This window comes from Martes martes, assembly GCF_963455335.1.
Source record: "Martes martes genome assembly, chromosome: 1".
Classification (NCBI taxonomy): domain Eukaryota; kingdom Metazoa; phylum Chordata; class Mammalia; order Carnivora; family Mustelidae; genus Martes; species Martes martes.
In genome coordinates this window covers 202,240,157-202,260,144 of record NC_137888.1, presented here as the reverse complement: position 1 = coordinate 202,260,144, position 19,988 = coordinate 202,240,157, and the positions used below count along the sequence as shown (strand labels likewise).

Sequence of the window (19,988 nt, the reverse complement as noted above, 5' to 3'; positions counted from 1 at the left end):
GGGGGACCTCCGAGGTCCGTCCCCCTGGAAGCGGTCCCTTTCCTCAGCCCTCCTCCGCGCGTCACCGTCATCGGACTAAGCGCGGTTTCAGTGGCCTTCCCCGCCGCCCGGCCTTGGCTTCACTATTAAAGTCTAGAACGCCGTGTTGCCCAACGCTTCCGCTCTTGAGGCGCGGGACTGCAACCTGGAGGCCCTGGGCCAGATATTTCAAGCTAGGGGAATTTGTTCTCCAGGCCTCCTTCTGTACTTCTGCTTTCTACGTCCTAAGCCACCTGTGTACCTACCTCGACTCTGAAGGGGACCCTTTTAAATGCCACGTTCCCGAAACCTTTCTCCCCCTAAGATGAAGGGGACATTGGAGGCATTCTGCGCAGATGGAGGAACCTCAGTCACTTGGACACAGAGTTCCCTTCAGGTCCCTTGGATTTGAGTGTTCAGGCAGTGGCCACACACATTTAAACACGTGGCCGGGTGTAAAGCTTTGACTCGGTCTGGGGATCATCTCAAGGCAGGCAGCCAAGGTCATGGGTTGGGTGGGGAGGTCTCTTGAAGGACTGTGTGCTGTGTTCCTTCCATATAGCCTGGGCTCCTTGTGGGCAGCTGAAGTTGTGCCCCTGCTCAGTGGGTGGTGTCCAAGGGAGGGAGTTCAAAGGGTGGGCTTAGATTAGGCGTGGATTGCTAGTTTGGTGAGTTTGGAACAGTGTGTCTGGCAGGGAGACTGGCGAGCTCAGGCCTGAGGCTGAGGTGTGGTGAGGGGGCTCAGAGGGTCAGAGGGGGAGAGCTGAGGGAGGATTCTGAACAGCCTGCAGGAGGCTGGGCTGGGTCCACGGGAAGACGCAAACGGTATTGGGGGGTGGGTGGCACCAAGGAGGGAACTATAGTTGGGTGGGGAGAGAATAAGGAAACAGCGGTTTCCAAGCAGCTTTGGACTCTCACCCATGTGGTACTTGTAGCTGCTGGAAAACAGTAAGCAGGTACCCACACAGTACCTGCCCTTGGGGGGCCCACAGTCTGTGGGTGGGGAAGAGTCATCCTTTTTCCATGCACCTCCTTGTCCTTGTGCCAGCTGGGTCCTTTCTCTGAGCCTGGGCGACAAGATGACCTTCAGGCCACAGACCTGACAGTGTCCCACCCAGTTGTCCATTGCCCATGGGTTAAGTTCAAGTTCCTCTGGGCTGACCTGAGGCTCCAGTCTCGTTTCTTGACTTTTCCCAACTCTAGCGGTGCCAACACCCCCCCAGGCCTACAAAATGGACCCTCTAGTAGTTCTTCACTCCTTAAAGCAGATACCAATGTCCCCTCCTCCATGTAGCCCTCTCTGCCACCCCAGCCCCGCTCCTCCTGCTGCAAGGCCAGGGGTGTCTGATCCAGCTGTCTAAAAACCCGGCCTTGCATCTGTGTCTGGGATGTGCCTGTACATGCACATCGTATTTGGGGGCCATTTTCCAACTTTCCACTTGCCTGGGGGTAAAGTCCATGGGCTGAGTCTGGAGAGCCTCCAGGTCCCTAATTCAATTGAAGGACGACCTTCACCTGGATGGCAAGGTGACTGGGACCAAGGCCTAGGGTCCCCATCACTGGAACCTCTGGCTGCCCAGAGCTACTCTTGTGCTCAAGCCCTGGGACCACAGAACAGCTGGCACACATGGGAACGTCAACCCTTGCCTTGCCCTGGGCACAGTGTCTATGGAGGGGACATAGAGTGGCATATGTCGTCCCAGCCAGAGCTCTTCTGCTGAGACTTGTAGTCCCTGGATGCCCCCGTTCCCCATACTGAGACACTCCCCAGGCTGCCGCCAAGACAGCAATCCAGTTCCTCTTCAAATTTATCAGTCTCAGGTTCACCACCACGGACACCATACGACAGACTGGCTGCCCCGGGGCACAGAGCCTATCCATCTGGTTCACACAGTTGGTGCGGCTTATTAAATGACTGTGAGAATGCAGACTGGCCCAGAAGCCCAACTCCAGCTGGAGTCTTCAAACCCATGAGCCCACAAGGGTTGAGCAGGACCCACGAGGCACATGTGTGGGCAGATAGGTGGGTTGTGGGGATCCCTCAGGTCTCCAAGCTATACTTGAAGGGTGGCTCTCAGATTCCTAGGACCCCCCCCAAGCTGCTCACTCAGCGGCTTACAACTAACCCCAGATGGTCTTCGCACAGATGTTCGGCTCAGGCTCTGGCGATGTGGGGAGTACTTGGTACGCTGCATCTGTCCACAGAGTTGTCCCCCAAAGGCACGAGCCTCAGGGACTCCCGTGTCCACAAGCTGAAAGGATCCAGGGCAGCTGGGGTGGCTTGGGCTACAGCTGTCACAGACTAGCTTCAGGGAGGGGCTGTCGGCGCCACCTGCTGGTGAGGTGACTGGTATAGGTGTGTCCTGGGTCCAGCGGACCTGCAGATCTGAGGAGGGCTCAGCCCTGTCTGGGGACCCCTTCTACCCTAAGCCCTGCAGCACAGTGCCACGCTGGGAGGTCCCTGGTGCCCCTGGTCCAGGTGCAGCCAGGGCTTGGCTGGTCAGCCACCAGTCCCTCTCAGAGGATCTGTGGATCCTCCCCTCAACTCTAACCCAGGCTGGTGGGGGAGAGGCCCACAGACACAGGTCTAGGTGGTTCTCATATTTTTCAGGCACTTTTTCAGGCATTTTTCAGGAGCTTTCCCAGTGGCATCCCAGCCCCATCTGCCCAGCCCAGCCCCGCTGCTAAGGAAACAGAGGGGCTTCTGGTGATGGCAAAACCAGGCTTCCATGGTAGGCAAGCACTGGAACTTTAATACACGGCACGACACTCGAGACAATGGGAGGGGCAGGCAGAAATGCAGGCCAGAATATTCCACAGTCCAGGGATGGTCAGTCGTTTGGAAAATACATTTGTGTGTTTTTCCAGAATACTCAGTAGTAAGGCCGTCTGGGGTTATTCTGTGGGAAGCAAAAAAGATAAAAAGGAGAGGGAGTCAATGCTAAAGACAGCAGTTTCTCCTGCCTAGAATGTTCCAGGGACAGCTAAGCCCACATCCTCAGAGTGGAGAGCAGGTGGAAAGGTGGGGAGTTGCTAGTGAGACCTGGCCTAGTTGGACTGTGAAAGGAGAGACAGCTCTGTCACCAGCACCCCTGCCCCCTGCTGAGATTCTGGGCAGCCCAGCCAGGAGTCACACGGGGGCTGGGGACACACGCACCAGGGGGTTGGGCCGGAAGCGGTAGGCCAGCATCATCCTCTTGCGGAAAGCCTCATACTCATCATCCTCCTTGGAGAGCTCAGCTGGCCGGTCGATGCCAAAGCCTGCTCCGTCTACTGTGGTGGTGCCTCTGCAGGGGGGCAGGGGGATGACAGGGCCCAGTGAGCAGGGGGCCAGGCTGCAGGCAGCGCGAGAAGCGGCAAGGGGTGCACTCACTTGTTCACCGGGTTCTTGATGCCCTGGCCCTCTGAACCCAGCCCGTCACCCTCCTTCCAGCCCATTTTCATCAGCATCTGGTAACCAATGTTCTCCACTGTCAGCTTGAACTCCTTGTACTCTGAGTAGTCAGGCTCTCGGCCTTCCTGCAGGGCAAGGAGGTACCTGTCATCCACCAGGGTTGCAACTGTCCCAGGTCTCAGCCCTGGCCAGAACACCACCACATCCCACCAGCAATGGCCTCACTGGCCGCTGGGACCTCCCGCCCATCTGAAGCCTCTGTACCACGTCAGATTCCTTGAGAACAGACCAAAATACTCCTTCTCAGGGTCCCCAGTGCCAGACTTTGTACCAAGCTGCCTGGTGGCCAAGTCAACAAGGGCAAGGAGACGGGTCACACAGGCCTCACCCACCACGGGAAAGATTAACGGCTCATCAGCAAAGAGAAGTCCTAGGTTCTGAGGGCAATTCTTTACACAGAATGCTAAAAAGATGAGGTCAGTAAGTTGTTGATGAGGTTATGCGGTACTAAACAGTTTTGTAAAAATCCCCCAAAAGATGACATGGGGATGTGCCCCGTCAGGCGGACTCTCCTCAGAAGCATAGCATGGGAGGAATGTGAATTCCTCTTCTGGAGAACCCAGTCCATAGGGCCTTCTGCCTGAGAAACGCTTTGCCTGTAAACTGCACTTAATTGGCTCCACTGAAAGCAGATTTTCCCGGAAGCCCTGGGAGATATTTCTAAAGCAGCAGCTGAGCTGCTTTCTGCTAATTCTCTCCACAGACGGTGTCTATCATCAACAGATGCCTCCTGAGGCAAGAAGGCCCAGCTCCCCCTGTGTATGAGGGGGGGCCTTGAGGCTGCCTCAGACGCCTGCCTCGTGAGGCTAACAGGAGGGGCTGGGCCACTAGCCTGGCTGCCTGCCAGCCAGCCCACAGCCCCTGCTGGTGCCCGGGGACCCTCCCAGCTTACCTTCAGGGCCTTGAAGGTTTCCATGAACTTCTCCAGCTCATCTGGTGGTAGGAAGTCTCCGATAAAGTGCTTGCCTCGGCCCATCTTTGTCAGCTGCTCAGCCCACTCTGCCCAGAGAAGCGGGGGAAAGTGAGAGAAAGGAAGAGGCGGGGAGCGGGCTGGGTGGCCCCACAGCACAGATGTGAGTCTTGGGCGGGGGGGCAGGGACTCAGGTCCTAGGGGAATGAGGTAGCTGGTTGAGGCCCCGACCCAAACGCTGCTCCTCCAGGGAGCCCTTCTAAGTGCCATGTTCAAACAGCAGTGACGGCTTAGAAAATTCATCTTTTTTCCACCGAGCAGAGGCAGAGAAGCCGAGTCTCTTGCTCCAGACCGTACAAGTTGCACAGGCGGCTTAAGGCCCCAGGTGGTGCCTCCAGGTGCCTTGCCGGGCAGGCTTCCTGAGCCTGCGGTGCCAAGGGCACGGCCTCACCCAGAGACCCTGGCCCTCACCCCACCCACAATGTGCTCCCCGGCGCACCCCGAGTCTTGTCCATCTCCATGCGCCGCAGCTGATGTTCCCAGGTGCCCAGCTCGCTGTCCACCTCCTCGTCACTGTCATAGCCGTGCTGGTGCTGCTGCAGGGCCTTCTCCCACAACAGCTGCATGTCCTGCATCGCACGCTTGTGCTGCATGATCATGTCATACATCTGCTGCATCTGTGGGCGGCACACGCTGGTGAGTGGGGCCTGGGACCGCATGTGCAGGTGGCTAGCCCCTCTGTCTTCCCTGCATGTGCCAGGTGCCCTCACCCGTCCCACGTCCCGCCCTCCCCGGGGCAGGCACAGGAGCAGGGGTCGGAGCAAGTACTGAGGAAGACACAAGGTCCTACATCAGGGCGTGCCCCCGCTTCCCTGAACGCCCGTGTGGCACAGGGAGGCCCCCCGCCGCCGCTGCACTGAGTCTGGCCCGGAACCCAGCACATCGCAGGCACCCTTGCTGTGGACCAAGAGAGCGCACCACAGGCCCCTGACCATGGAAGGGCTGAGGGAGAGGCGACGCAGCTGCTGGCCCGGAAGAGGTGACTGGGGTTGAGTGTCCCCAAGGACCAACAGACACATGCCTGCAGCTCCCCAGGAAAGCAGCAGAGAGGCCAAGTCAGCCCTTACTCCAATCACAGCCCAACACCAACTGACCATTTGTCCCATTGTTTTGGGCACCCAGCGCTAGCCAGGCCTGTCCTGTCCTGGATGCTGGGGGGCACTGGAAGGAAAACTAAGTGGAGACTACCTAGTCAGGAAGAGCCCACAAGCATGCTGGGGAGTAGCTGCACAGCACCAGCCTCAGGGGCTGCCCAGGCAGTGGGAGACGGCCTCAGCTCTGGGTCCAGCACAGGCTGGGGAGGGTCCCTGGGAGGTGGAATGCTGCTGACAGGGCCCTGCCTGCCCAAGGACCTCTCCTCTGACTGTGGGCTCCACCCAGCAGAGGGAGGCTTAGAAAGAACAGCACACGACCACTGAACTGTGAGATGAGGCGGGGGCAGTACCCCACAAGCCCCACTGGAGCCTGCCTGCTCTGCCCCACAGACTTACCTCCTGTTGCTCCTTCAGCTGCTTCTTCTGGGCATCGGACAGCTCTGTGACACCCACCAGACCTACGGGCTTCCCTTTCTCATAGCCAAGCCCCTTCAGGTCCTGAACTGGAAACAAGACACAGGATGCTCAGCCATGGATGCACGGGTCCAGACCTGCTCCTGCATGTGGCACAGTGTCCAGGCACGTGACTCCTCCAGGCAGGCGCTATAGCCCCACACTGCAGATGCTGACATCAGAACTTACAGGTCGAGGGCCTCGCTCAAGGTCACATGTCTGACGGGTGACAGGACGGGGACTTTGCAAAGGCAGAGACATGAGAGCCGAGATAGCCTGTGCCTCTGTTTGTGTGTATGTGTGTGTGTGTGTGTGTGTGTGTCACACACTGACTCTTGGAAACAGCCCTGCAGGGAACGACACCCAGTGTAGACACACAAGGGTTCAGAGTCTGGCATAAGTCTCGGCTGTGTAGCTGTTAGCTCCTTCCGGGGAGGCAGCCGACCATCCTCAAAGCAACTGACATTTAATTTGGCATCAGCTTCGGAGTTTGACTGGAGCCAGCAACACAAATGCACACGAAGATGCTGTGACGGCCCCATCTGGGCGGCGGAAACCACCACCCCTCAGGCGACAGCCTCCTAGGGGAGAAGCTGGGCAGACGGGGTACAGAGGCCCTTCTGGTACATGCAAAGGGCTAGGTCCTCCCAGAACACCAGGGTTGGGGCCTTGCCTGCCAGAACCACCCACAAGTGCTCCTTGAGCCCATATTTATACCCCAATACCTCCTAGAAGGTCTGTGTGGGAGTCCTGTGAACAGGGCAAGGTAGGCAAGGTTTGAGCAGCCTGCTGTGTGCTTGCAGCATGCCCATCGTCCCTCTCCTTGGGCCCCTTTACCAGCAAGCAACCATGTGGGGACTGCTCACACTCCCCTTGGGACAATGCGGACCAGTGGGCCTTAAACCTGGACGTGAGCCCTTGGAGATTGATGGCAATCTGACCCGAGACACCCTCAATCCTGGGGAGAGATACTATCTAGAACTCTAGGGAGTAGTAGAATCTTCACTAGCTTTTCTCCTTCGACTAGAAGACCATCCTCAGAGCTGGACGGTCAAGACCAAAAGGCCAGCCATGTAACTTGGGTGAGCTGCCTTCCCTCTCTACCCATCCTTGCACAAGAAACGTAGGTGTCAGCACCAGGGCACAAAGGCCTCCTTCGACATACTTGTATGTCCAGGGGCGAGGGCTGTGGAGAGGGTTCCGCCTTCGGGGCAGGCTGTGTGGAGGGCAGTGAGCCAGAGGCCATGAGAATGGCTCTCTCAACTCACTCATTCTCACCTGCAGAATGGGATGACAACAGACTCCCCACCCTGGTGGGTTTGTAGTAGAAAAGGAGAAACGAGACCACATGCTCTGGCCACCTCTGAAACTGTCAAGGAGGCGGACATTGGAGTGGATTGTGCAAAACTGACTGTGGCAATCACGGGGCTTATCATCATGTATTTCCTGAGCTTTCTATAAGAATGGATCCAAGTACTTTAAAGCTTCAGGGAGATAACAGGATCCATCTGTATGCTGTCTACAGGAGACTCGCTTTAGATACAAAGTCACAAATAAGTTGAAAGTGAAAGGATAGAAAAATATACTCCGTGCAAACAGTAACCAACAGCCAGCTGGGATGGCCTTACCAGCATCAGACAAAACAGACTTCTAGCCAAAAAGGTTACAAGAGACCAAGAAGGAGGTTCTGTGTTGTAAAAAACTTGAAACAGAAAAATGATATAACGAGTATATAGCAAAATTGACAAAACTGAGGAGAGAAATACACAGTTCTACAATAACCACTAGAGGCTTCAATGACCCATTATTATAAAGGGACAGGGTATCTAGATACAAAACCAATAAGGATATAGAAGATTAAACACTACAACCAGGGAGACCTAACCGATGCACACAAAACATGCAAACCAACAATGGCAGAATACAGTGCACATGGAACACTCCCCACGACAGATTACCTGTTAGGCTCCAAAAACAAGTTTTAATACATTTTAAAAGACTGAAATCATAACAAGTACCTTTTCTGGTCATGATGGAATAAAACTAGAGATTAGTAACAGAGGAAAAATTGGAAAACTCACAAATAGGTGGAAATTAAACAACACACTCTTAAATAATCAACGGGCCCAAGAGGAAATCACCAAGAGATAAGAAAATATTTAAGAGATGAATGAACACGAAAGCATGACAGCAAAACAGGTGGGATGGAACAAAAGCAGTGCTACAAGAGAAACATAGAGGTGTAACTGCATGTAATTAAAAAGAATGATCTCTAATCAATAACCTAACTGTATACTTTAAAGAACTAGAAAAACAGGGGCGCCTGGGTGGCTCAGTGGGTTAAAGCCGCTGCCTTCGGCTCGGGTCATCCCGGCGTCCTGGGATCGAGCCCCGCATCGGGCTCTCTGCTCGGCGGGGAGCCTGCTTCCTCCCTTCTCTCTCTGCCTGCCTCTCTGCCTACTTGTGATCTGTCAAATAAATAAATAAAATCTTAAAAAAAAAAAAAAAGAACTAGAAAAACAAAAGCAAACTAATTTCAGAGCTAGCAGAGAGAAGGAAATAAAGATCAGAATGAAGATATAGGAAGTAGGTAAGAGAAATATAGAAAATCCACCAAAAGTTGTTTTTTTTTCAAAAAACCAAAAGTTGGTTTTTTGAAAAGATCAACCAAAGTGACGTACCTTTAGACAGACTGCCTAAGGAAAAACATGAGAAAAGACTCACTAAAATTAGAAATGAAAGAGGGGATATTACGAATGACTTTACAGAAATAAAAAGGAAGTGTAAAAGATTACGATGAACACCTGTTAAGCCAACAACTTGGATAACATGGATGAAGTGAACCAATTCCTAGAAACGTATAAACCACCAAAACTAACTCAAGAAGAGAAAACCTGGGGCGCCTGGGTGGCTCAGTAGGTTAAGGCTCTGCTTTCGGCTTGGGTCGTGATCTCAGGGTCCTGGGACTGAGCCCGGTGTCGGGCTTTCTGCTCAGTGGGAAGCCTGCTTCCCCCTCTCTCTGCCTGCCTCTCTGCCTACTTGTGATCTCTCTCTCTCTGTCAAATAAATAAATAAAATCTTAAAAAAAAAAAAAAAGAAAGAAAATCTAAACAGACTTATAGCAAGTAAGGAGACTGAATCAGCAATCAAAAGCCTCCCAATAAACAAAAGCCCAGAACCAGATGGCATTACTGGTGAATTCTACCAACCGTTTATTACTATTATTTTTTAATATTTTATTATTCATTTGAGAGAGAGAGAGGAAACACAGAGGGAGAATGAGAGGAAGAAGCAGACTCCCTGCTGAGCAGAGAGCCCTATGCAGGTCTCTATTCCAGGACCCTGAGATCCTGACCTGAGCCGAAGGCAGACACTTAACCGACTGAGCTACCCAGGTGCCCCGAATTCTACCATTTACATGTTTATTTATTTATTTCTACCAACCCTTTTTTTTTTTTTTAAGATTTTATTTATTTGAGAGAGAGTGAGCAAACATGAGAAGTGGAGGGTCAGAGGGAGAAGCAGACACCCCCACCAAGCAGGGAACCCGAGGCAGGACTCGGACCCGGGACTCCAGGACCTGACCTGAGCCGAAGGCAGTCACCCAACCAACTGAGCCACCCAGGCACCCTCTACGAACCATTTAAAAGAACAATTAATGTTAATAATTCTCAAACTCTTCCAAAAAGTGGAGGGAATATTTCCTCATTCCATAACACTAGTATTACTCTGATACCAAAAGCAGACAAAGACACCGCAAGAAAACTACAGAGCAACATTCCTTATGAATACAGATGCAGACATCCGCAACAAAATACCAGCAAACTGAATACAGCAGCATGTTAAAAGGATTATTCACTAGGAGCAAGTGGGGTTTATCCCAGAAATGCAAGAGTGGTTTAAACAGAATTCTGGTGCCATTTCCAATGTGTGTGTGGGAGGGTCACCCACACAATGAGCAATTCTCAGACACCTGCTGGGTGTCCAGTAGGTCAACTCGGTTTTAACACTATCCACCGGGAGGTAGCACTGGATTCCATGGGTTAAGGGGTCAGTCTTTTAAGACTGCTCCCTCCACCCCGGCCACCTTTAGCCACCAGCTACAGGCCAAGGTCATCACATGTGCTACTGGCTGGCTGCAGATCAGACGTTCCAACAATCCCCTCCTGGGTTCAATTAGTTTGCTATACTGGCTCACAGAACTCAGAAAAACGCTTTACTTACATATCATGCATGGAAATAACTTAGTAAGGCCAGATGGAAAAGACGCCCTGGGCAAGGTATGGGGAAAGCAGCCAGAGCTTCTATGCTCTGAGTGTGCCATTCTCTCTGAACCTCCACATGTTCAACCTGGAAGCTCTCTGAACCCTGTGTCTTCGGGTTTTGTGGAGGCTTCAGTGCACAGGCATGGTTGATGAAATCACTAGCTGCTGTTGACTGATTCAACCTCCAGCCCCTCTCCCCTCCCTGGAAACCAGAGGGTGGGATGGAAAGTTCTAGCCCTCCACTGATAGTCGGTTCCCTGGGCAACCAGCCCCCATCCTTAGGTGCTTTCCAAAAGTCACCTCAGTCATATAAACCCACTTGCGGTGGAAAGGGGCTTATTATAAACAACAAGACCCCCATTTCACCTTTATGGCTCTGAAGCATTTTCATGAACTGAGGACGGAGACCAAATAATACAACAAAAGATGCTCCCACTGCTCTTATCACTCAAGAAATTCCAAGGGTTTTGGGAGGAACTGTGAGCCAGGAACTGTGAACAAAGACCAAATACCTATGAGAAATATTATTTTGGTCATCTGAATGGCCAAATATGTATTTCTAGTAAACCACAACGTCACATGGCTCAATATGAGAAAATTAACCAATGTAATACACCACATTAACAGACTGAAGAAAAAAAAACCCATGCAATCATTTCAACTGATACAGAGAAAGCATGTGACAAAATCCAATACCACTTCATGGTAAAAACATTCAATGAACTAGGAACAGAAAGAACATATCAACATGATAAACACATAGCTAATATAATATTCAATAATGAAAAACTGAAAACATGCCCCTTAAGATCAGAATAAGACAAGGATGCCCATTTTCCCCACCTCCATTCAACTTAGGACTAGAAGTGCTAACCAGAGCAATCAGGCAAGAAAAAGAAATAAGAGGCATCCCACTTGGAAAGCAAGAAGTAGAATTATCTCTTGTTGCACACGACATCATCATAATTATACATACGGGAAAACCTAAAGAATCCATCAAAAGATTGTCAGAGCTAATAAGGACTTCAGTGAAGTTGGAGGATCCAACATGAACATGCAAAAATCAGTTGTATTTCTATACATTAGCAACAAACAATCCTAAACGAAAATTTAAAAAGCAGTTCTGTTTACAATAGCATCCAAAAAAAAAAAATCACTTCGAAAAAAATTTAACCAAGGAAGTATGAGACACGTACAATGAAAACCACAAACCATGTTGAAAGAAATTAAAGAAGATCTAGATAAACGGAAAGACATCTGTGTTCACAGTCTGGAAGACTGGTTGTTGTTGCTGTTGTTGTAAGGAAGACGTAAATATTGTTAACGTTATTGTGTCCGTACTGTCCAAAGTAATCTACAGACTCAAGGCAATCCCTATCAAAATCCCAACAGTGTTTTTGCAGAAATGGAGAAGCCCATCTGAAAATTCAAGACTCTCAATAGCTAAAGCTTGAGGAAGAAGGACAAAGTTGGAAGACTGACTTACTATAAAGCTACGGTAATCAAAACAGTTGGTACTGACCTAAGGACAGACATACAAACCAGTAGAACAGAAAAGAGAGCCCAGAAATAAACCCTTACACCTAAGGACAACTGAGATTTGACAAGGGCATCAAGATCATCCAATGGGGAAAGAAAAGTCTCTTCAACAAATGGTGCTGGGAAAACCAGATCTCCACATGCAAGAGAATAAAGTTGGACCCTTAGCTTACATCACATATAAAAATTGCTTCAAAATAGATCAAAGACCCAAAACTAAAAAAAACTCAGAACATAAGGGCAAATCCTCACGACCTTGAACTTAGCTACGGTTTCACAAATGAAACCAAAAGCACAGACAACGAAAGAAAAAATAAATTGAACTTAGTCAAAATTTCAAAACTTTTGCGCATCAAAGGATACTAACCGTCAAGAAACTAAAAACACAATCCATAGAATGAGAGGCTGTATTTGCAAACCATGTATCTGAATAGGGGGTTAACGTCCAGAATATATAAATAACTCTTACAACTCAACAACAAAGACAACACAATTTAAAAGTGGGCAAAGGACTAAAATAGGCATTTCTCCAAATGAGCTACACCAATGACCAATTAGCACATGAAAATATGCTCAACACCATCAGACATTAGGGAAATGCAATTCTAAACTACAGCGGGACTCCACTTCACACCTGCTAGGATGGCATTATCAAAAGGCAAGGATGTGGAGAAATGGGAACCTTTGGGCACCGATGGTGGGACTAGCAAATGGTGTAGCTGCTGTAGAAAATGGTTTGGTGGTTCCACAAAAGGTGAAACCGAATGACTGTATGACCCAGTGATTGCACTTCTAGGTAAGGACCCCAGAGAATCAAAATCAGGGACGCACACAGTACTTGCAGACCAACGTTCACAACAGCACTATTCGCAGCTGCCAAAAGGTGGAAACAACCCACATGTCCATCAACTGGTGAATGGATAAACAAAGTATAGTCCCATCCGTGAAATGGGAGTATTATTTAGCCGTTAAGAAGGAATCAAACTCTGACACATGCTACGACCCAGATGAAGTGTGGAAACGTTCCCTCAGCGAAAGGAGCCAGGCTGTCCTGACAGAGGTAGGGGAAGGGGGTCAGCCCACCTGACAGAGGTGAGGGAGAGGCGTCTACATCCCTCTGTACCAGCTCGGCGGGTGGGAGTTCCACCTTGTCCTCTTCGGGCCCCCATCGGCTCTTTCGCTTCTTTTTCACAGTGGCTGTGGTGGCTGGCTTCCCGGGGACGGCTGGAGCTGGGGTGACTGCAGGCGAGGGGGCAGATGAGACAGGGCAGGTAGCAGCTGGGGGCAAGGACACCGAGGGGGTCTCAGGAGGGGATTTGCGTTTCAGGCTGAGGTCGGGTGCCGTGAGAGTGCTTGCGGGGCCAGCCTTAGCTTTCCGGAACTCTTCCAGCTTCTGGCGGTAGTATTTGTACCCTTGGCTGTTGGGTTCGTATAGAAAGCTGCAAAGGAGAGTGGGGAGTGGGGCACACTGTCAGCTGGGCCCAAGCCCCCTGCCTGACTCTGGGCAGGAGCAGCCTGGGCCTTGTGCACACGTGCCCAGGTAAGCCAGGGTCATAGGAGGGTCGAGGTCTCCACCATGACCTCCTGCACTGCCAAGCTTTAGTGGCTGCTGTCTCGGGTGGCTCAAGCTAGAGGAATAGCATGGCAGGCTCGCAGCTTGTTACCACGCCATTCCTACGAGCCACTCGTCACTCCCAAGTCCCGGCACCAGCATTATCAGGCACCCATCACAACGTAATTGACCCCCTGCTTTGAAGGACAAGGGGTGGGCTCTGTCAGACCCTTCCCAGGCTCTGTGGGGCTTCTTCCCCTGCTGTTCTAGATGAGCACTCTGGTGCCTTCAAACCAAGAAATCCTGAGTTGGGAGAGATACCTGGCGCTCGAAAGGGGAGGGTTTTTCCCAAACCTGATGGCCCGACACATCTGTGCTTCTCTCCCATGTACCCTGAGAGGCATCAATAGCAAATGAGCTAAGACAGAAACACTGAACATCAGAATGGACAGGGACTGGACTCCAACTGAAGGGCAAAATCCCCACACCTCACTGGAAGTCGAGGTCCCCTTGGTCTCTCCCTATCAACTCCAGTCCCAGTGTGAAGTAGGTGGGGCTGGGTTCAGAGCTGGCAGAAACTATGGCTCCCTCTGCACCTGCCCAACATGTCTCATCTCAGATTATGCACGTCTTGAGCTGACGGCTCCACGTCTATGGTGCACACCAGAGCGAAGAGTCACAGCTCAGCTCCATGAAGCAAAATCTGTGTACAACACAGGCTACACAGGTTTCCACGTGGGAGGGGCCAGATCTGCATTCGCGGACTTGGAGTTTGTGGTCACGGCATAATGCTGTGCTGTGAAAACAATGTGCGGGCTCAAGGATGCTATAAATTCTTTTCATACAAGAAAGACAGCAGCAAGAAGCACCACAGACTGTTTCTATGTGTCTACATGAGAGCCAGGAAGGGGCAGAAGGACCCCAGCCCAACTAACATCAGTACCTAAGGTAGGACAGAAGGACAGGGAGTTGGTGGTATCCCCTCTGTCTTCCGTCATACTTCTTCACCCTAGAGGTAGACAACGTGAACAGATGTACTTCTATTAAAGAAATGGAGTGTGATGCCTGGTTGGTTCAGTCAGTAGAGCATGTGACTCTTGATCCTGGGGTGGTGGGTTCGAGCCCCATGTTGGGTATAGAGATTACTTAAAAATAAAATCTTGAAAAAAAAAAAAAAGAGACTGAGTAAATAATAACCTTCCAAAAACTGAAAGCACTAAGCCTAGGAGTTCACTGGTGAATTCTACCAAATATTTAAGGAAGAAATTTTATCAATTCTCTATAATCCCTTTCAGAGGATAAAAGAGAGAAAACTTCCTAACTCATCAATTATCCTAATACCAAAACCAAAGATATCACAAGAAAACTACAGACCAGGATCTCTCATGAACATAGATGTAAAAATTCTCAACCAAGTATTAGCAAACCAAATCCACAAATGTGTAAGAAGAATTATAGGAGGACGGGGGGAGCAGACAACATATGTGAAGATTAAGAGGTACAAACTTCCAGTCATAAATAAGTCATGGGGATTAAAAATAGAGTGTAACAAATACAGTCAATAATACTGTAATAACTTTGTGTGGTTACACATGGTAACTACACTTCTCATCGTGAGCATTTTGTGATGTTAGTTGTCTAATCACTATATTGTATACCTGAAACTACATATTATTTGTCAACCATACTTCAACTAAATTTCTTTTTAATTTTTAAAGAATTACACATAGTGGATTTATTGCAGGCATGCAAAGCTGGTTTAACGTTAAAAAAAAAAAAAAAAAAAGCAACCCATCATATCAACAGACTGAAAAAGATCGATCACATAATCCTATCAATAGCTGCAGAAAAAGCCTTTGACAAAATCCAACACCCATTCATGATAACAGTAAACTAGAAACATAAGAGAACTTTCTCAAGTTCATAGAGTATCTACAAAAAATCCTACAGCTAACATCATACTTAACAGGGAGAAAACCAGAAGGTTTCCCACTAAGAACGGAAACAAGGCCAGAATATCCTATCCCACCAATGAGTTGCAACACTGTCCTAGAAGTCTTAGCTAATGAAATAAAAGAACAAGTACATTAAGAAAGGAGAAACAAAACCGTCTGTTCACAAATAACATGAGCATCTATGTAGAAAAAAGCTGATGAAAAAACTCCTGGAACTAACAGGTGATTGTAACAAGGCTACAGGATACAAGGTTAATAGACAAAAGTCCCCTGCTTTCCTATACCCCAGCAATGAACAAGTGGCTTTGAAACTAAAAACACAATACCATTTACATTAGTACAAACAAAATGTAGTTCTTAGGTATAAATCCATGAAGTATGAACGGATTCTATATAAAGAAAACTACACTACTCTGAGGAATGCGTTCCAAGAACTAAATAACTTGAGAGATATTCTTTGACAGTAAATAGGAAAACTCAGTATTATCAAGATGTTGCTTCTTTCCAACTTGATTTATAGATTCAATGCCATCTGAGTCAAAATCCCAACAAGTTATTTTGCGGACACTGACTGATTCTGAAGTGTATATAGGCACAAAAGACCCAAAACAGCCAACACAATATTGAACAAGAACAAAGTTGGAAGACTGACATGACCAGATTTCAAAGCTTGTTGTCAGTATAGTATCAAGGCAGTGAGGTATTAGTGAAAGAATAGACAAACAGATCAATAGAACAGACAAAGAGCCCAGAAATAAACCCATATAAACATGGCCAACTGATCTCTAACAAAGAGACAAAGGCAATCCAATGGAGCAAAGACATTCTTTTCAAAAAAAGAATGGATGTGGACATCCACATGCAAAAAAATAAAAAAGAATCTAGACACAGACCTCACACCCTTCACAAAAATTAACTAAAATGGATCATAGACTTAAATGTAAAAGGCAAGGCTATAGGGCTTCTAGAAGGTAACAGAGGAGAAAACTTAGACGACCTCATGGATGGTGATGACTTTTCTTTTTTTTTTTTTAATTTTTTTTTTAAAAGATTTTATTTATTTGACAGACAGATCACAAGTAGGCAGAGAGAGAAGGGAGGAAGCAGGCTCCCTGCTGAGCAGAGAGCCCGATGCGGGGCTCGATCCCAAGACGCTGGGATCATGACCTGAACTGAAGGCAGCGGCTTTAACCCACTGAGCCACCCAGGTGCCCCGGTGATGACTTTTCTGATACACTCAAGGCACAATCATGAAACTGATAAGCTGGACTTAATAAAAAATTTTTTTTTAATATTTTATTTATTTGACAGAGAGAAAGAGCACAAGCAGTTGGAGCGGCAGTCAGAAGGAGAGGAAGGAGTAGCCTCCCCACTGAGCAGAAAGCCCAACATGGGGCTTGATCCCAGGACCCCAGGATCATGACCTGAGCTGAAGGCAGATGCTCAACTGACTGAGCCACCCAGGTGCCCCTAAAATTGAAAACTTCTGCTCTTCAAAAGATATCATCACGAGAAGACACACCACTGACTGGGAAATACTATTTGCAAAAGTCACATCTGATAAAGGACTATGATCCAAAATATACAAAGAACTCTTAAAACTCAACAATAACAAATAACCCAATTAAAAAATGAACTGATGATTTTAACATACACTTCACCAAAGAAGATACACAGATGGCAAATAAGCATATGAAAAGATCTTCCACATCATATGTCATCAAGAAAATGCAAATTAAAACAACACTGAGATACCACTACACATGTATTAGAATGGCCAAAATCCAGAATACTGAGAACATCAAACGTTGGCAGCATGTGGAGCAACAGGAACCCTCACTCACTGTGGAGGGAAATGCAAATGATACAGCCACTTTGGAAGACAGTTTGGCAGTTTCTTGCAAAACTAAACATACCACACGATCCAGCGATCACGTTTCTTGGTATTTTACCCAAGAGTTGAAAACTTATGTCCACACAAAAACCTGCACACAGATGTTTATAGCAGTTTCCTTCACAATCGCCAAAATCTGGAAGCAACCAAGATGCTCTGCTGTAGCTAGGTGGAAAAACAGACTATGGGACATCCAGACAGTGGAATATTAGTGCTAAAAAGAAATGAACTGTCAAACCATATAAAGATGTGGAAGAAATCAGTCTTAAATGAGTATTACTAAGCAAAAGAAGCCAATCTGAAAAGACTACACACTATATGACGCCAATTACACAACATTTTGGGAAAGGCGAACTATGCAATCGGTAAAAAGATCAGTTGCCAGGAGTCGAGGAGGAAGAAGGGATGAATTATGTGGAACACAGGTGACTTTGGGGCAGTAAGAATACTTTATATGACACCACGATGATGGATATGTGTCATTATACATTGGTTCAAACTCACAGAAGGTACAAGACCAAGAGTGAACCCTAACCTAAACGGCGGACTTTGGGGGATCACGATGTATTAGTGTAACTGCATCGATTACTACTCTGGTGGGGAATGTTGATAACAGGGCAGGCTGTGCACATGTAGAGGCAGGGGCACATGAGAAATCTCTGTACCTTCCTTCAATTTTGCTGTGAACTTAAAACTGCTCTAAAAAAAAAAGAAAGAAATGACATCTTAAAAAAAAGTTAAGAGATGAAAGTGAAAAAATTTTCAAGGCGGGAAGGGAACAGTTGGCTGGATGTGAAAAAAGAACCTGGCAACCAGAAAGGGTCGGATATGGATTTAAGGCTATGGTGGGATACAGATTTGGTTTCTGTATTCAGATTTAAAAGATTTTTCAACTTGACAGCATAAGGGTTTCCTGTTAAAATGGCATGGAGTGTGGTGGTGAAGGCACCTCCTCCCACCAGTCTCTGCCTCAGTTTCCTCCCCTGTAAGAGGCCAGCAATGGGGCTTGAAAAGAAAAACGTGGTTCGCCCAGGTGACAGGTTAAGAGTGGCACATGGCTCACGGGCGATGCTGTGCTCGCTGCTACAACCTTCATCTAACACACCTTCTGATGGCCACAAGCCCACTGAGGGATGCAGTTATTAAGAATTTAGCCCACACGGGAACCTGGGTGGCTCAGTGGGTTAAAGCCTCTGCTTTCGGCTCAGGTCATGATCCCAGGGTCCTGGGATCGAGTCCCGCATCGGGTTCTCTGCTCAGCAGGGAGCCTGCTTCCTCCTCTCTCTCTGCCTGCCTCTCTGCCTGCTTATGATCTCTGTCTGTCAAATAAATAAATAAAATATTAAAAAAAAAAAAAGAATTTAGCCCACAAAGGGGCGCCTGGGTGGCTCAGTGGGTTAAGCCTCTGCCTTTGGCTCAGGTCATGATCTAGGGTCCTGGGATCGAGCCCCGCATCGGGATCTGTGCTCCGCGGGGAGCCTGCTTCCTCCTCTCTCTCTGCCTGCCTCTCTGCCTACTTGTGATCTCTGTCTGTCAAATAAATAAATAAAATCGTTAAAAAAAAAAAAAAAGCCTCTGCCTTCGGCTCAGGACATGGTCTCAGAGTCCCCACATCGTGGGCTCTCTGCTCAGCGGGGAGCCTGCTTCCCCTCCCCGCCTGCCTCTCTGCCTACTTGTAATCTCTGCCTGTCAAATAAATAAGTAAAATCTTAAAAAAAAAAAAAAAGAATTTAGCCCCACTGAGGCTCGACATTCAATTCGTGCCTCATTTTTCAAGACTACAGATGATGCTGTATTTAACATTATTTCTGGGGATGGAATCGCAGAAGTGGGATGGCTGGTCGAAGGAATGGGTGTTTGCAGTTTCTTTATAGATCAGCCATTGTTACAGATTGTTTCCCCGAAACACAGAGCCGCTGGGGTGTGCCTGGCCCGCATGAGGAATCAGGAGGGCAGGGAAGGGCCAAGAGAGGCAAACACAGGAGCTGCTCCTGTTACATTTGGAGGTGAAGGAAGCTGCCTCACACCTGATTCCATGCAGAGATTAAACAGATCACGCCGCTCACCTTTGTCCACTTCCCCATCAGGGACCCCAGGCTCTGCCCTTGCCCTGGCACCCCTTCTTCCCTCCGGCCTCATCAGAGTAACACCCAATGAGCTGGGCGACCACCAGTGAATCCCCACAGAGGACCCAGAGCTGCCTGTGCCGAGAGCGTCTCTGAGTTCTGACCCCTGGGGAGGGTTCGGCCAATGCTGCTGGGGCCTGGACCTCTCTGACCAAGGAGAGCAGGCTGGGCTCACAGCCTTGACAGAAATCCATAACCTTGCTCGCCTTACCTGCCATAGATTTTTTCAGAGTCAGTCCTACTTATGACAAGTAAATTAAGTGTCCTTAGTTAGGCAAATACCTTACTTAGGTAAATAGAGTTTAAAAAAAAAAAAAAAGTGCAGTGACTTAAAATATTAAGTCAACACTGGTTTGGGTGGTGCAGAGTGCTGGCCGGTATCACGATGTTGTGAAGAGATCTCAGGTGGATCTCTAGGCCAGGCAGACCCCCCTCTTGAAGTCCGGACCCAAACACCCCATTGCCCCCACCAGGGCTCCTGGCTGTCCAGGTACCATGTACACAGATCCCTGAATTCCCCAGGAGCTTTCCCCCTGCCCTCGTCCACCGAGTCACTGACCCTTGGCCCTCCGTCCCCTAGTCCCCAAGGTTCTACCCGCATGGTCCCCCCCAACCCCAATGTTTCTCCTCTGCCGGTCTGCTTTGACCTGGTGTGTCTGACCCCACCC

The 19,988-nt window shown here is 48.8% G+C and overlaps 1 protein-coding gene across 2 annotated transcripts in view; it reads right to left on the bottom strand.

The window, feature by feature from the left end:
• Positions 1-2,722: 2,722 nt before the first annotated feature.
• SUGP1 (SURP and G-patch domain containing 1) overlaps positions 2,723-19,988 on the bottom strand; it is a 31,697-nt gene continuing 14,431 nt past the window's right edge. For both annotated transcript variants that reach the window (XM_080809844.1, XM_080809845.1), the window contains exons 8-14: positions 12,877-13,232; positions 5,933-6,039; positions 4,882-5,059; positions 4,365-4,471; positions 3,392-3,537; positions 3,176-3,305; positions 2,723-2,918 (exon numbers count right to left, since the gene is read on the bottom strand). In XM_080809844.1, coding sequence (XP_080665970.1) covers positions 2,892-2,918; positions 3,176-3,305; positions 3,392-3,537; positions 4,365-4,471; positions 4,882-5,059; positions 5,933-6,039; positions 12,877-13,232 — 1,051 coding nt within the window. In that variant the 3' untranslated portion in view covers positions 2,723-2,891. The remainder of the gene's footprint in view (positions 2,919-3,175; positions 3,306-3,391; positions 3,538-4,364; positions 4,472-4,881; positions 5,060-5,932; positions 6,040-12,876; positions 13,233-19,988) is intronic.